Here is a 16,627-nt window from a genome sequence, read left to right as displayed (position 1 = left end):
TCCACGAGGGAAATTCGGCGGGCAGTGCATGCGCAATTTTGGTTGTTTCGATTCCAGTTACAGTTTAGTTCTTACCCTTTATGTAACAAAATATTTGTTCGTAAAAGTCAGTCAATTAGAACGCGCTTTTCTTGTGGAAATCTCAATGAAATGAGTTCAAATAAAGTCTCCGAAAAAGGTGTTCACAATCTTCATTTGTAAATCTAAGTCTTTTTTTGTCAACTCGTGTAAATCCACCTTAACATACATTCATTCTTGTCTGAAATCAAGATTTGACAGTCAAACACAAAATCACGGGAAGAAGGGAATAAAAACTCGCGTAAATAAAAATAAGTATAAGAATATATTAACTGTCTTCCATTTTATATACAACATTATTAAATATGATATAGGTTTAAAACAAAATAGATCACACACATCGAATTTGAAGTCGTGCTGAAAAGGATTTCAAATGTAGACGTATAGCTTATTTGATTAATTGCAGAGAACCGAAAATATGACGACACAGATGTCCAAGCAAATTTGCAAGTAAAAATTCGACGAAGTTAAGATATGGTGAAAAAAATAAAATCTTAGTTTTCTGTCTCTGTAGGTTCACGTACCAAACTCAGTAGCTTGTCAAATTTCGCTATCTCGTTCTCCGGACCTTTCGCTCGTTCCTTAAAATTATAAGAAGTAGAATTATGAACTAAACCTCTGTAATCCTTAAATATCTGAAAACTAAAATTATTGAGCTACCATTGCCATAAATGGTTACAGAAGAAATATTTTTTTGCTTAGAAATGCTTAAACATAGATCTCAAAAAGCCACGTTTGTACAAAAAATGTCGTACAAAATCTTCGTAAGACAAAATTTTTGTTATTCTTTTAAAAATTTCATCACTTTTTCGGCATTCTTTTACTGATAAGGCGTGGCTTTTTTGAAGAAAAAAAATACTCACTTTCGGATGTAAAGCTTTTCTTAGATTTGGCGACAATTTCACTGATGTGACGTAGCCTCTAAAAATGGGACAAGGGAAACATGAAACATAGAAATCAGGATGGGTAATTTTAAGGTAAGCTGGATAATAAAGAATTTCTTGGACACAACAACAACAAGAATATGTGTAACAACAATGCATCGAACATATATCATCAGGTAGAAACTAACACAACCGTGAAAAAACCTCTGTTGAAGTTTCATATGAAGTGAGGATTGAATTAAAAGACGAATTGATGTATTATTTGGTGAGTCAATCCGTTCTACCAATGCAATGACTCCCGTAATGAGACTATGTTGATTACGCATTGAATAGCTAAGGATGTGTAACATAGTTTAAGCTTAATAATTTTTGTAAACTAACCAACTTGTCTAAATCAGGGTGGCCCCAGATTTAAAATTAAAAAACTTCAGGAGTTTTTAGGTGAATCTTGTTTTGGGCTCAAAAATCAGGAAAAAAACGCATAATAAACATAACGTATTCTGGACCTTTAGTGAAAAATGATCTGCGAAAGGTTTCACAAAACAAGGTTAAAAATACAACAAAATTTATGCATTATTCGGTGAGTCTTCCGTTTTATTACTGTACGCATCGTGCGATTAAAACTGCGCATTGGATGACTGAGAATGTCGATTTTAACAGCTTTTAAAAAGAGAGGAATATTCTTTCCTTGTCGCTTAAGAGGCGTAAAGCACGGTTATGAACATATTTACGCTAAATTTGGTTACTGAAAAAAATAATTTTCAGCGCAAAAAGAACTAATAAATTGCTACCCAACTTTCTTAAACAAACTCCTGATTCGTTCCTTAACTTAAAGAATAAATAAATAAATAAATTCGAGTATATTAAACAAGATTATCCTCTCACCTGTCGTCACCTAAAATGGCGATGGGATGCACCGGGTTGAAAGAAATGTGTGTGAGTTTTGTCTTGCCTTTCTGTACAACTATAAGAAAAAGAACAGTTCATTTAAAAGCCTGTTTCTACCAAAACATTCCTAACCGCTATTGTTATTTTAATTCCTGGGTACAGAATGAACTGAGAAAATAAACCATGGCTGTTTGAGCCGCTCCCAAGATGATGAAAAGTGCATGAAATTATTCTAAGTTCTGTTTTTGTCTTGCAAGCTAATCTCGTAACAATCCGTAAATATCACTCCCTCGGAAGGTGAAATTCCGCGAGATCAATTCGACAGATAGTTCCGACTTTCATTTCCTTCCTATACAAGAAATCAGGATTGATTTATGGTATGGAGTCATATATAGCCTGTTTGGGAAGCATTATTAAAAGTGTACCATATAAAACTGTAAAGGAATAAAAACAGATTTACAAATCTCACTTAAAATTAAATTTACGTTTGAAATACCTTAATTTTACTAATTTTCGCGCGTATTAATTTTTGCGCAAGTTTATATAAACATAAACACCAAGGGTAAAAAGTAAAATTCTAGGTTTTAGACAAAGTACAAGTTTGCGCCTATGATACTTTCTTGTGTGGAGAAAAAAAGGGAATGCCTAAATTGAATGGTCAGAGTTTTATAAAATGAGAATACACCTTTCCCGAATTTATTTTCTTTAATGTGCCGCAGCTCTTTCTCAACTTTTTTTAAAGAAAATGAATGTAATTTTCGAAATCTTCACATGAAAATTGATCAATCGTGAAATTTTCATTTCACTACCCGCTACAACAGTTTCTTTAATTTTGTACTAATTAACCTTTACTCGAATATGAGGCTTATTAGTACAAGTCGAAAATTAAGAAGGCTTTGATCGTAACAATGATGCCACCAAAACAGCACTTTCCAATGTCGGATTAAGTTGAAAATTGATACACACACCAATTTATTGATGCTGAAAATGATGTTAAGGTCAAAACATCAAAATTCCAAAATCTTAAAAAACATGTAATTCGGGAAACGTGTACTAGATAAAACTAAGAATCGAGAAAATTACAAACTATAAAAACAAAAAAATACAAAAAAGAATTCCCTACTCATTTGATCACATATCGGTTCGTATTTGTTTACGTTCAAATCATATACCACAATCTAAAACACAGAGAATATTTGATAATAAATTGCCAAATTTCCTTTAAAAAATTACAATCAGTATTTCTTATTTTCTTTCATAAGACTTCTAGCAATAGTACGCTATGCATTCTCGCAACTTATACATTGACAAACATGCTAGACGCAAATTTCTTCCATCTTTTTTCCCCGGTCCAGTATTAGGTTTTAGAATCAAGATGCATGTACCCATTGTGAAAACACAATTGACTAGAAAAATAGCTTGGAAATACAGATATCAAATCATTTTCGTTAAGACTAATATTTAAGTATTTTCGTTTCTTCGTAACAGAAATAATGAAATAAAAATCTTTTTTTACCTTCCCTTCAGTTGTAACGGCTGCAAATACAGTAGATGAAAATGGCGCCCACGCCACATCACTAACAGCACTTCCCAAATCAAACGTGAAAATAGCATCTCTGTTAAAATAGAAACAAGTATAAACATACAAATAGAAAATTGATAAAAAAATGTATTTTTCACTTTGTTATTTAATTCATTTATTCGAATTCTACAGAAACAGAATTCTATACAACAAAAATAAATGTTAAGAAGTTAAATTCATAAAGCTGAAAGATGAAAGGTATTAACAGCAACTCTACGCATTCATTATTACAACGTCAACTACATACGGACATGTATGGTCCCATATCTTGACAGTCCAATCAGCACTGCATGATATAAATATTTTCGAATGGAAATGGTTCCATCGCACAGCATAGACAGCCATGTGATGTGCCTGAAGAGAAAAAGAAACACTAACATTAACCAACAGGTCAGAGGTAAAGAGGTCTTTTAAATAAAAAAATACATTGACAGTACATACATTTACACATATATATATTTTCGTTTAAAACATTTTCATTCAAAGAAAGTCGGCGGTCTGCTTCTATATTAAATACCAATACAATTTCTCATACTACAGGGAGTGATATGATATACACAACTATTCATGACTTTTACTAACTTTGCCTACTTTTCTAAATTTTTCTTACCTAGTGACGGTTGAAGATTAAAAAGAAAAGCTACAATCTTTGCCAAAAGTGTTGAGACCCTATTCAAAATAACAATAACACAGATCTCCACGCCTACACCCCCAGTATAATTTGATTTCTGACGATAAAAGTATGCTGCTATGACCCTTTAACATTGTGTAATCGGGGGAAGGGGTTAAAATCATGTAATTCTGTTTTTATCGTTTTCTCTGAACTTTACGGTCAGTTTTGACATTTTTCCCAACTACTTTTGACAAGGATTGTAGCAGCAAGGTCAAAGATTAAACAACTTAAAAAGATCAATTTTACTAACATCATAAGAACACAAATATTTGCTCGAATACGCCTTTGAACATTTTTGGATTTTTCCTTCTTCTGTACCAACAATAAACAGATAGTCGATGGTTTTATGGAAATCTATGGCTGTTCCACACGCCAACGCAGACAGTTGTGTACCCTCTGGCCCATCAGGTTGGATGTCGGTGATACGTAGTTGAATAACATCGGTATAATGAAGCTCGCTCTAAAATTTACAAAAGAGTAATTTTGATAGTAAAAACCCAGGTGTTTCTTCTCTGTAGGTGCAGACTATCCAATGTCATTAGAAACAATAGCACCTGTTTCGTTGAACACCTCAAAGTTCATCATAAATTTATGATCTTGCTTTACCACAAAAATAAAAAATAAAATGTTTGCTGCAGGAATTCGGGATGTTGAAGTTTAAATTCTTAAAAGGTTTTAAGTTCTTCTTAATTTTACTGTCGAAGATTTGTTTTTATAATTTCTTCTTGTAAAAAAAACGTTGTAGTACATAAATGGAAGTAATCACGCAAATTTCTATTAAATCAACTTGGTTGACCTTTAATCATCCATGAAAATGGAGTATTTTAATTGGTTCAAAATGTATTTTATTGCACAGATGACAAATGAATTTGAAATTTTTAGACTGTATATTAGTTGAGATGACAAATCTGGCAAATAGCTTTAAAAATATGTGCTGGCAAGCAGGTGGGTGGGTATTTTTTAATGGAAATACACCATTATCAAAAATATTGTCTTTATTACCGGTAACGAAAACTACCTTTATAATCGTCCATAACACAACTCTTCCGTCTGACGAAACAGAATAAAAATTCAAATTGCCATCAAGATTGTCTGGTTGCCATCGCACCTATAATATAAACCAATCAGAACAACAGAACAATAATGGCGCATTTCAGGTTATTATAAAAGTTTGTATTTTGTTGTTCCTCTTTTAATTTTGGATGGGAAGCAAAAAAATTAAAAAAAAGACATTTCCACAGGATTAATGCTACAAAACCTCAAAAAAAAAGTGTTTTCCTCACACACAATAACAACAAAAAGACGAAGAAGAAACAACAATGACAGGAAGCAATACTAATTTCTAGGATTCAAATCACATTGAACAGAAACAACATGAAAACAACAACTTAAGCACTAAACCTCCCACACAGGGTCAGTATGTTTTCCACATAAAGCGGTAGAGATGTGTATTGGTTTTGTCGACTTGTCTTCCAAGTTATACACTTTGACACAACCTGAAAAAAAAAATGAAACGGTTAATCTTGTCAGAAAATTATAGCTATTAAAAGATAACTTTACATATTTATTTACTAGGTGTTTCTTTAGCTGCTTAAGTGAGGTAAAGTTTGATTATTTCGCAGTACTTTTTCTTGTTTCAACTACGTTAGTTTTTAATCAAAGAAGAGTTTTATATATGTGTCTGTTTTTATTCGTATTTACATCTTTTTTTAAATATTTTTAATTTTCTTTAATATTCCTTTTTAGAATTTCGAATTTTACTGCTTCTTATAGGGAGAATAGCCATGTTAATTGATTTCCCTGAAATACATTTCAGGCAAATAAATTTCAATTCCAATCAATGCGATAAACACAGGTCTTTAATAAAATGACTAATTTTAAAAACAGAAACAAGGTCTGGCTTAAAGGCTTTCAGATTTGGGCCCTTTTACAACAAGCCCTTGCTAAAATATGGGACACAAGTTAGTGGATACTGCAAGGAGGGACAGGAAAGGTTTAGGGGAGTGAAGGGGTGGGAGGAAAAAATTACTAAAGACTAAACATATTTGGTCCAAGATTCTAGGTGGGACACTATTAGAAACGCTGATGCAATGCAACTCGAAAATCAATATTACTTATTGATAATATTTAGAAAAAGCAAAACAATATAGCAAGTCACTGTTTATATAGCAAACCACGGAATGAGCAAATTTAGGAGACTGTACTATTTTTCTGTTTGCAGTGCTAGAGAAAGACACACAAAGATGAATATCTCACCATCATAAAACCCAACCACAATAAGATAAGCATGTTCTGGGTGAATGTCTAAACACATCACGCCTCTCTCTGTCGTATACACGTGTCTAAAAGTTTGACACAACAAATCGTTAAAAATTATGTAAATAAGAAATAGTATCAGTTATTTTTCTAACAAAATCCATATATTGAATTTCCAACGATATTGAGTGGTTATCTGACTGGTAATTTCCTTTTATAAAGATAATCAATAGATGAGTTTAACAAACGCTTATTTAGCAGTTTAAATAATGCATAGACTTGGAAGGGACTGGTCGTGGATTGGCCCAGCTATGCTCGCAAGAGCAGTTTGGGAGGCAATTAACAATCAATTTAGAACTGGTAAATTTTTTTACATATTCTTCAAAAAAGATAACGACTTCTTATATCAGCTATCTAGATCTCTCCAGGCTACCCTATAGGTATATAGTGAACACGTGCAAGAAGTTTAGCAAAGTCGATATCACACTATATCGTGTTTAATTTTTCATTTAAGGTATACTTCATGCACAAGTACAAAAATAGATACTTACTCTGGAAAAGAAGGATTTTTCAAGGAGTAGAAGCATATCATTCCACTAGACTGTTTTAAAAAATCATCTGAAATAAAAAATTAACAATAACAGTAATAACAGCTATTTCTACAAAAATGTTTTTATACTAAACTTTAAATACATTTCGTGGTAGTTTCCATTTACAGTACTGCGATGCATAACATAGCAAATTGACTGAGATTACTTACAAGATCCATGGCCTACTGCAAATAAATCTTGATATTGCGGAGACCTAAAGAGAGGTAAGGGCAATCTCATTTCATTTGTTACTTAATATGTCAGTAATTTAAACCTGACTTTGAGTGTTTAAGATCTATCAGTTATTTTTTAACCAAAACAAGTTGAATAACTAAAGCACTAGAGATCTTAGTATTCCTCTAAAAAAAACCTTCTAGAAAATCCTTGTAAATGGTTACGGTAAACTTTAACTCCTTTTATCACGACATTTTCGTCAAATTTGTTGACTAAAATCCCTTATGCTTGGCCAAAATTTTAGTTAACGGAACTTTAGAATACACAAAATTGATAGCAGAGTGTTCAAAATTAATGCAAATGCTTTGACAGCTTTTCTTATTCCTTTAAAAAAATAAAATTTATCCAAAATGTATTCATTGCTGACAATGTGAAAAATGGAAATATAGTTCCTCGTTTATTACAGATGGTATAGCGGTAGTACACTGAGCTTGACATTATAAGGCTTCAGGTTCGAGCCCTCATTCAGCAGGCACACTATAAATGTACTAGGTTCCCTACTGACGCGAACAGGCAAGTAAGTTAGAAAAATGCCATACGTATCTCTGCAACATACAGCTGGAGGGGAGGAAGAGCCACCCGTTACTCAGCTTCTTACTAACTTATTTTAATTATTTTAATTAAGTATTAATTAAACAGGAAAACAATGAAAACAGCATACCAACTTAAAGCCGTAACTGTCATCCGTTTGGAACGCTCATATGAAAATTTCCATAATGGCAAGACAGTTCCTTCATTGTCTCTGAACTCATCAGATGCATCTTCCCAATATTTAAAGTCTAAGAAAAAGTAAGATTTTATTTTCAAAACCCACCTATGAATCATTGAAAAGAAAACAAAAGCTAGTATGAATATTCTTAAAAGAGAAATCCACCCAACGAAATCATAGAAGGACGAATTAAGAAAAATCAAAGTTTTTTTTTTTAGTTTTTGTTTGTGCTTATAAATGTGAAGTAACTTTCAATCATACCATATGCGATCGCATCAAATGTATTTTGATTCACCATGCGCTCAACAATCTTTGATGCTCTCCCGACGCGATTTATGTCATCACTCTAAAAAAAACAAATAATTAGTTACAAAATAATCTAATTTAATAATTTATCAGGACTGTTGATCAACAAAACCTGATTGTGGCGATGTTCATGTTTGTCAAAAACATTTGCTTCTAAACTTTACTAAAACAGGTGCAAGTTGAACATGCAGAAATAGAACATAAGACTAGAATCAAGGGTGTATCCAAAAAAAACTGAAGAATGGTGCCAAAATGGCTTAGCGTGTTGGGAAATGGATATAGACTGAACTATAGCCAAGTAAAACAAAGCAGGAATTACATTTCCGACAGAAAGAAGGGTGTGCCAAAATCAACAAAAGAGACACACACCAGAATTTCAACAGCATTATTCTTTTTCTTCTTGTCTTCATCTTTTTTAGATGACTTTTTAGTTTCCTTTTCTTTCTCTCTTTCCTAAATTTTAAATAAAAGATTTAATGGGGAAAAAAGTGAATGTTAATCTTTCCAACTACTATGGTGATGGTGATTACAAAAACTCATGAAAATCAAATAGTTTCAAAGACAATTTACAATGTTTTAATTAACACCAAATTCAAAATTAATTCAAATCTGAATGTTATTAATGTTTTTCTTCTTCAGTTACTATGATACCACTAAATCACATCTGCATTCATCAGTACAGGCTGACTTTCACACGTCAATCACTAATAACTCTATTGAAAAATGTGATACTAACTAGTTTAAATAAGAAGCTTAACAATCCTTTGTTCAACTCTCCCGAGAAAAGTGTATCATTGATACAACTATGATGACGGTACTAATGGCCAATCAGTTTATCAAAAAGAGATTTTCAGTGTATTCAGAGATTTTAAATATATCGACGCAAAAGTTTGAAATAACAATTTCATTACGTAGCCAGAACCCTATACACCCTGTACACACACAAACATTCTTACCTGTCTTTGCAAGTCTTCCACATAAGCATCATAAATTTCCCACTAAATAAAAATTCGTGTACAACAGTAATAAATGCAACAAGGCTATGCTATCTCGATGTTACCTTTAACATGAATCTGATACAAGGTCAGTTTTTCTAAAACTCATTTCTATTTTTCTGATAAGACAAACTTGTTTCTTTGCTAATAAAAGAAATAGTGAAGCGTAATCTCAAACTTTGTAAGGCTTTGGTGTACTTAACAGCACTTATGTTCAACGTTCTATGTTTTTGAATTTTCATAATTTAACTTAAAAAATGCTTTTGGGTCTTTTGAAAAACATTTTTGTAGGTTTCTTGTTAGGTTATTCAAATTAAAATTCATTTGTTTAACTTTACATGAATTTTCAGTCAGAAAAGTTGCTTAGCAGTTGTTTAGGTCCTGACCCTAATCTCAGCAGATTGGTTGTTTAAAAAATTGTGTAATAACGAAGATTTAAAATGGTCAGCTAATTTCATAAAATTGTTACTTGATTGGCTGTGGCTGAAAAACTAACTCTGGGTGGTGGTTCGGTCATTGTACCTCTTTCCTAAATAACAATCCAAATTAAACCATTTTCATACTTTTTGGCATTTTCCACATGAATACAAGAAACAAAAAGCGCATTGCCATTATACGTACCCTGTGTGGGTTGTTATAGCTCTGCGATGCTCGTTCACAAAAGTTAAATTGATTAGTTAACTTTTGAGCTGGAGCTTTCAGACCTGGAGAAGGAGTGGTATCATCTCTTTCAGACTAAATTTAGGAATAGAAATACAAAATGTCATAATTTGTAGCTCTCATTATTACATTCTAGAAAGAAAAGCAAAGTGGTTTTATACATAAAATATACAGTTTTGTTTTGTATTTATTAAAACACAGTGATATTAAAACTTCTTTTCTAAAATAATCTGTTGAAAATTTCATGGTTGATCGTATATTTATATGAAGTAATGAAATTTGTTTGAATGGGATTATTACTATTATCACATGACAAATAGCCACCACTTTAATGTGTAAATTGTACTCTTCCTGTCATTCAACTTCAGTACATAAAACTTTATTACAGCAAGTATTAATGAGCTTATACCCTTCACAAAGCACTAGCCGCATAATTAAAACTATATTAACATCTCAACACAGTGTTAATTTTGGAATTTTTGTTTGCCAAGTGGTGATTACTTTCGTTTATAAATACAAATTTTGACCACAAGGGAGAAAAAAATAACAAGACTAGTGTTAGACTTCTGAAGGGTTTTAATCAATTTTAGAGATTAAATTGGCTATAAATAACGTATCACAACATACTTGATTTAAAATAGTTTTTTGATGTCCTTTAGAGCTAACAGAGTAAGGCAAAAATGAAATAAAAACCTTTTTTGTTGAAGGTCGCTCCTCATCATTTTCTTCATCATCATCCTCTTCCTCATCATCTGCAAAAATGGAAATAAAGAAATATAGCCTGGTTGGAAAAATGTATCAAATCAGAGTCTCTACCAGGCCCCACTATAGGTGGTGCTGAGAGAAAAACAAATAACTACATCAATTATTGTCATAAAAGATTTCAGAAAAAAACACAAGTTCTCCAGTGCACTCATTTTATGTTGAAAATATCTATATAATAATATGCCAGTTACGTGTGTCTGTAACAGACAAAGTGGGTGTGTTGTTTTTTTAAAGAAACAGCCACGGTAACATGTCACTTTTGCTAAACTTTTGTTTTTATTTTGTCTTTTGTGTGCATTTTCAGATTTATTTAAAATTTTTGCTTTAAAAAGTCACGGTTAATTTATTTTATTGTTCTCATACTTTGTGTAATAATGTAAACTTTATTACACACAAGTCACGAGTAATTCATTTTTATTATTCCCTTAAGTACGTGTCTATCGTCTACTGTTATACGAAAAACATATTGGTTTTATTTATTACCGCTGTTTTTTTATTCGGTATCTCTAGTGGATTTTTCTACGGGACTAAATACTAGTTTACTTTTCTTAAATATCTGAATGATAACAACACTTTGACTTCTTTCACATTATTTTATAATTTGAAAACAAAAAATAAAAAAATAAGGTCAAAGTTTTTGAAAAAATGTTCAGACAATTTTTAAGTTTGCTAAAAATTTTTGCCCGACTTCTTAAAAATGGTCAAACATATCTGATGTGTAGACGTTATTTCCATCACTAAAGCACAACTTAGTCAAATTAAATGCACTAATGTATGTCTTTGTAGTAGCAGTTATTTATTTAATTAAAAAACTGCTACTTTTACCAATTTAACAATGTTTTACCTTTTTCTTCTTCTTCCTCTGTGCTAGCAAGTTGTCTGCGCGCCTCGTCAGATTCTTTATGAAGAAGATTACTGAAATGTAAACATACGTTTAAAATGTTGGGGTGATTAGGGTTGTTCAATATTTCCTTACTTTTCATGTAATTTAGTTCAGAGTGATTAAAAAAATATAATTATAAAAATAACTGACTGATATGAATTCTATATTTTTGCTATAAATTCGTCATTACAATGTATAGGCAGGATTAAGATGGGGTATGATCACATAAATTCTACAAAATAATAACAAGTACGCTTTAAATTACTCATTATATAAATTCTGTAAATTTTTCTTTTCAAAGAGAAAATTCTGTTTGATAAATTACTGGAATGTTAACTTGTTGGAGCTGTAAACAAACAACAGTGAAAAAAAAAAAAAAAATTACTGTATGCAAAAAAACTTGTTTTAAGAGATAAAATGGTAAAACAACTCACCCTTCTAAGGAGAAATGTATTGCCAGTTGATCAACTGTAGGAATTTGTTTAAACTGCCCCTCCTATGAATTTAAAAACAATTTTATCTATATAATCTATCAGTAAAAATCTACATTTTTTGCCATAAAACAAACAAACTTTAAAACTAAAATTACACAGTTGGAAATAAACAGTACTAAGAAATTACCGAATCAATTACTATACACAGATCAGAATCTTATCAATTCATGTCAGTACTTAAAATTATCAATGCAAATGTTTACTAATACAGTACCAACATGTTGACAATATCGTTCTGACAAGAAAGAAATGTAATTAAAAAACTTGTAACAAAAATAAGGAGAAAAAAAGACTAGATAAAGGATTTTTGTTTACAAGTTTTATAGAATAATCTGGTAGTCACGCAAACCTTGAAGTTGAAGCGAACAATGTTGCTGGGTGCATGTGGATTATTAGCAGTGAGTATTCTTGTAAATTCTTCTTTTAATTCCTCCTCTGTTAATTGAAGCTGGTCTTCTGGTTTGACTAACTGTTTTGGCTGTAGGAAAAACAAAAGAAAAAAGGTTCCATATAGCAATTTTTATTTAATAATGTTGATTATTGATTAATTAAGGATAAGTGATGATTGACTGATTGATTAAATTTTATATTAAATTTCAGTGTTATTAGTACTGAAGTTTATATAAGTTTGGTATATGTATATTTTCAAGCTGTTTTTCAAATTTCAGTATGCACTGTAGTTTCTATAATATATAATGCTTTTAAAAGCTTTCATACAGTGCTTCCAGATGACACATTATCAATGCACCATATGCTAACAAAACATGGAGAAGTTTGTCTTTTTGTTACAAATTAACCGAAAAAAATAAAAATCTCAACTTAAAGTTGCTTAAATTCCCTCTCAATGTTTTTGGCTTGTACAAATGTGTTCTATCTTTATCAGCTTTTTACAGAGGGAAAGTTTCTTTTATCATTTTAAATCATTATGATGACAAAGTAGTTTGAATCAGAATAACCGTGTATACACCTGCTACCTGTTATGCCATATATATTTTTTTAGTATTACAAGTATAAGCGTTTTTAATGACACTAAATTACCTGCATCCAGTCATCCAGCTCATCTATACCGGGTTGAGTAGTATCGTCATCTTCCTAGGGATAAAATGTTTCTAATAAAAAACTTCTGGGATGGTTTAAATAAAAGAGCAATAACTGAGATTCAGCTTGAATTTTAAATTGAAAAAGCACGCAGAAACTTGCACTTACTTTTTTCTTTTTGCCTTTTGCAACATCAGCTTTAGATGACGACTTTAAATTGGTGTTTGATGGATGAGTAACTTTCTAGTGTCACAAAAACAGAAAATATATAGTAATATAGTATATCCCACTCATCCATTTCTGGGATATCAGCTGTACTTTAAAACTTCAACGTGTACTCTGCACATTCTGTCCAGCTGGAATGTGTAGGGACTGTTCTATGTATTTGTAACTGTGTCTTAAATGTCTATTTCTTATTTATTTATTTATTTTCTTTCTTCAAGCTACGTCGCAGTGCCTTCATTGTGAGCACTGACCGGTTTAATTGTTTTTCGCTAGTTAATCATAGTTTTAATAATGTCAATAGGTTTTTTATTGTCAAAATTCTGTACATTTTTAATTGTTTATATGTTAAAATACCGGTAATTTTAACTATGTATATACATATGCATATACTTCTCTTTTATAGCTGTTTATACCCACAGGATTAAAAACCTTTTTTTCTTATTCTATACGTATTTCTATAGCAATGCTTTTGCTTCTAATCGCTCAAGCGTATATTATTACTTGCCCAATTTTACATAGAAGATGTATATAACATGTTATCATTATTATTTTACAACCGATGAAGGCTTGTTAGCCGAAATATATATTGTTTTAATAAATGTGTTTTTTATCTAATTTATATTCTATACACATTATTTGCATTGGCTTATGCGTTGATATAGTAATATCTATAGTACTAGTCGTTAGCCCCTGAAAAAATCCACGGGTTTGCCCATCACAGCTAAGCTACCATTTAGCGTGACAGACAGACGTATATGGGCATTATAATATAGACTAGTCGTTAGCCAGTGGAAAAATCCAAGGATTCGCCGTCCTTTCAATTTACCCGTCGCAACAAAGTGAATAAAAATATATCGCATTTGATATTTGTGTATCTGTAACATCATTTTCTAACTCAGTAGGGGGTCCGCACAGAGACAGGCAGACGAAATACGGCTATTATTAAAGAGATATAGAAATTTAGAATATGTATATCTGTGACTGGCAAAGAGGATTACATTGTCTACTGACTGGTGGCCTTGTGGTAGAGCGTTCACCTACAGTGCAGAAGATTGTGGGTTCATTCATAATCAATTCATTCCAAACATATATAGATCCTCTTTCCTCAACCGTCAGCAAGAAAATAGGATTGATAACTTAGGCCTCTATGAGCCAATGTTGATAAAAATTTTTTTTACTATGCACAGTACTTATTACACCATGCTATAAAAAAACAGTAAGCCATGGTTTCTAATTTATCCATTCTAGGTAACAACTTTGTTACTAGACCTCTCAGTTACAAATACCAATGATTTTGTATTAGTAAGCACAATAAACACAGGATCAAGTTTGTTACAGAAGAAAAAATTTAACTTCTAAATTATGATTGTGTGATTGTAATTATGATTGACATGAATTTAAAAATAACAATTTTTTGTTTGTCCGGTTTGAAAGCATTTTTTTTAAACACTGGTATAGTCATATTTTAGAGAAAAATAAAATAACAGAAGTGTTGCCATTCTTAGCCGCCATTTATAACTTTCTATAATTTAGTTTACACACAACATATCCTCAAGTGTTTTTGCATCAAGAACATATTATGTAAAATAGGTTTATTGAAAGAACATTTTTTTATTGGAAGTTGAAAGTAAATAAAAGCAGATAATGCACTTTCTGTTGCACGGTCCCTTGTGTTTGGCTTTCCTAACTTGAAATTTTCTCCACAAGGTTTATAACATATAGCAGGCCTGTTTTGTGTTGCCTTGTGAAATGAAGATAATTTAAATGATGTGACAAATCAAAATGCACATTTTTGACTTTCGACCACTCACAGAAGTAAATTTGAACAAGCTTTTTTATTTACGCGAAGATCGCTTACACGGTATATATTTTTTCCTATTGGCCTGAAACATCAAACATCAAATTTTCAGCTTAGGTAAAAACAACTCTTTGCCATAGCAGAAACACAGACAAGAAGTACTATTACATAGTATAGATAAGATAAAAGAAGTATATATTATTATAACTGCTTACCACTGCAGCTTTTCCTTTTGTTGGCGTCTTTGAAGGTTTCCTCATGATTTTAATATATTCTATGTAATATATATATATACACACTGTAAAGAAATATATAGTCTTGTGAAATTTAACTCTTTAGGCATATTAAAAGAAGAGAAAAAATGCCTTTTTATTGATTTTATATCGATATAATAATACAAAAGTTGTCTCCATCTGTGACCGCCAAATGATGTAGCTGAAAACGTTATGTCTTAAATGTTAAATTTTCTGACATTATGGTGTGACCTCAATGCATATAGGCGGTGATGTCAATGGTTAAATAATATTGGTCTAAGTTTTAGGCTAAATAACTTTGAAATAGATGGAAATAACTAAAGTCTTCTCCAGCGTGAGTAACTGGGGACTAACTGGGACCATAACTAAGACCAATTTCATAAAGCTTGATCAAACCACCCGTTTCGCAACAGACAGGTTAATGAACATCATCCTATACAAATTTTTAAAAAAATGGTGCATTGGTAGGACTTAGCTGATGTCAGCAATATTTTACAGAAAACAGCTAAAAAAATTGGGAAAAAATTTCTTTGTGCATCAATGAGTCATTGCCGATGTCACACTGTTCGTATTACGTGATTATGTAAACAAACCGCTACAGCAACGATCTGGCAACCTTGCTAGCTAATAACTTATGCTTCTGTCTATAGATCATCCCATACAACTTTGCGAAAATGCCAGTGAACAAAGTATATTATATGCTTAAAATTATTGGAATACTTAATGGCTTTTCTCAGATGCAGCTATAGTGGCTGCTTCAAACATCACCATGTATCTTTCTCTATTAATCAAAAAATCAGGCACGACATTAAGAAAACTTGGTAAATCAAATCACCAAAGAGGATCTGTGGAGGAGAGCACATGTGGCAATGATTTTTTTCTTAAAAATATTTTTCAGCCTGTTTAGTTTTATAATAATTTATATATAAGTTTGTTTTCTTTTCAACAAATGATTACAAATATAACAGTAGATTAAAAAGTCAAACTTGCTGCGCACAAATTTTTTTTATCAGTGAGCCCACTAATGTTTGGACTGTCAGTTCTGTAAATTAATACAAGTTTCGGTACTGGTGAAATTGGTGATATGGTAGATTCTAGATTAAGGCTAAGAATATTGTGCCATAGCCATGCAGTGGTGCCAGTGAACAGAGAAAGATGGATAGAAAAGTGAAATCATGTAATATGGACAGACGGTATATATGCTAGCAGCATAAACAACAGTTAAGAAATACTATCATACCAGAATTAAAAATATATACGTGAGTGACAAAAATGTATGATCGCTCATCAGCTAAAGTTTAAAAAACGCACAGAT

At 31.6% G+C, this 16,627-nt stretch overlaps 1 protein-coding gene across 1 annotated transcript; it reads right to left on the bottom strand.

The window, feature by feature from the left end:
• Nucleotides 1–324: 324 nt before the first annotated feature.
• Nucleotides 325–15,352, bottom strand: LOC130641069 (dynein intermediate chain 2, ciliary-like). The gene is made up of 25 exons (XM_057447719.1): nucleotides 15,274–15,352; nucleotides 13,204–13,278; nucleotides 13,036–13,089; nucleotides 12,347–12,475; nucleotides 11,938–11,999; nucleotides 11,465–11,535; nucleotides 10,549–10,607; nucleotides 9,817–9,930; nucleotides 9,665–9,724; nucleotides 9,157–9,198; nucleotides 8,570–8,653; nucleotides 8,156–8,240; nucleotides 7,847–7,964; nucleotides 7,122–7,165; nucleotides 6,913–6,979; nucleotides 6,362–6,447; nucleotides 5,507–5,601; nucleotides 5,124–5,213; nucleotides 4,356–4,565; nucleotides 3,680–3,786; nucleotides 3,367–3,466; nucleotides 2,974–3,028; nucleotides 1,848–1,926; nucleotides 942–999; nucleotides 325–659 (listed from the first exon to the last, which is right to left on the bottom strand). Exons 1-25 carry the CDS (start codon nucleotides 15,316–15,318, stop codon nucleotides 573–575), a joined length of 2,076 nt encoding a protein of 691 aa, XP_057303702.1. The 5' UTR covers nucleotides 15,319–15,352; the 3' UTR covers nucleotides 325–572.
• Between the last annotated feature and the right edge of the window lie 1,275 nt (nucleotides 15,353–16,627).

This window comes from Hydractinia symbiolongicarpus, chromosome 1 (genome assembly GCF_029227915.1).
Source record: "Hydractinia symbiolongicarpus strain clone_291-10 chromosome 1, HSymV2.1, whole genome shotgun sequence".
Taxonomy (NCBI): domain Eukaryota; kingdom Metazoa; phylum Cnidaria; class Hydrozoa; order Anthoathecata; family Hydractiniidae; genus Hydractinia; species Hydractinia symbiolongicarpus.
The sequence above is the reverse complement of the archived record's forward strand: the minus strand, read 5'-3'. Positions and strand labels throughout refer to the sequence as shown.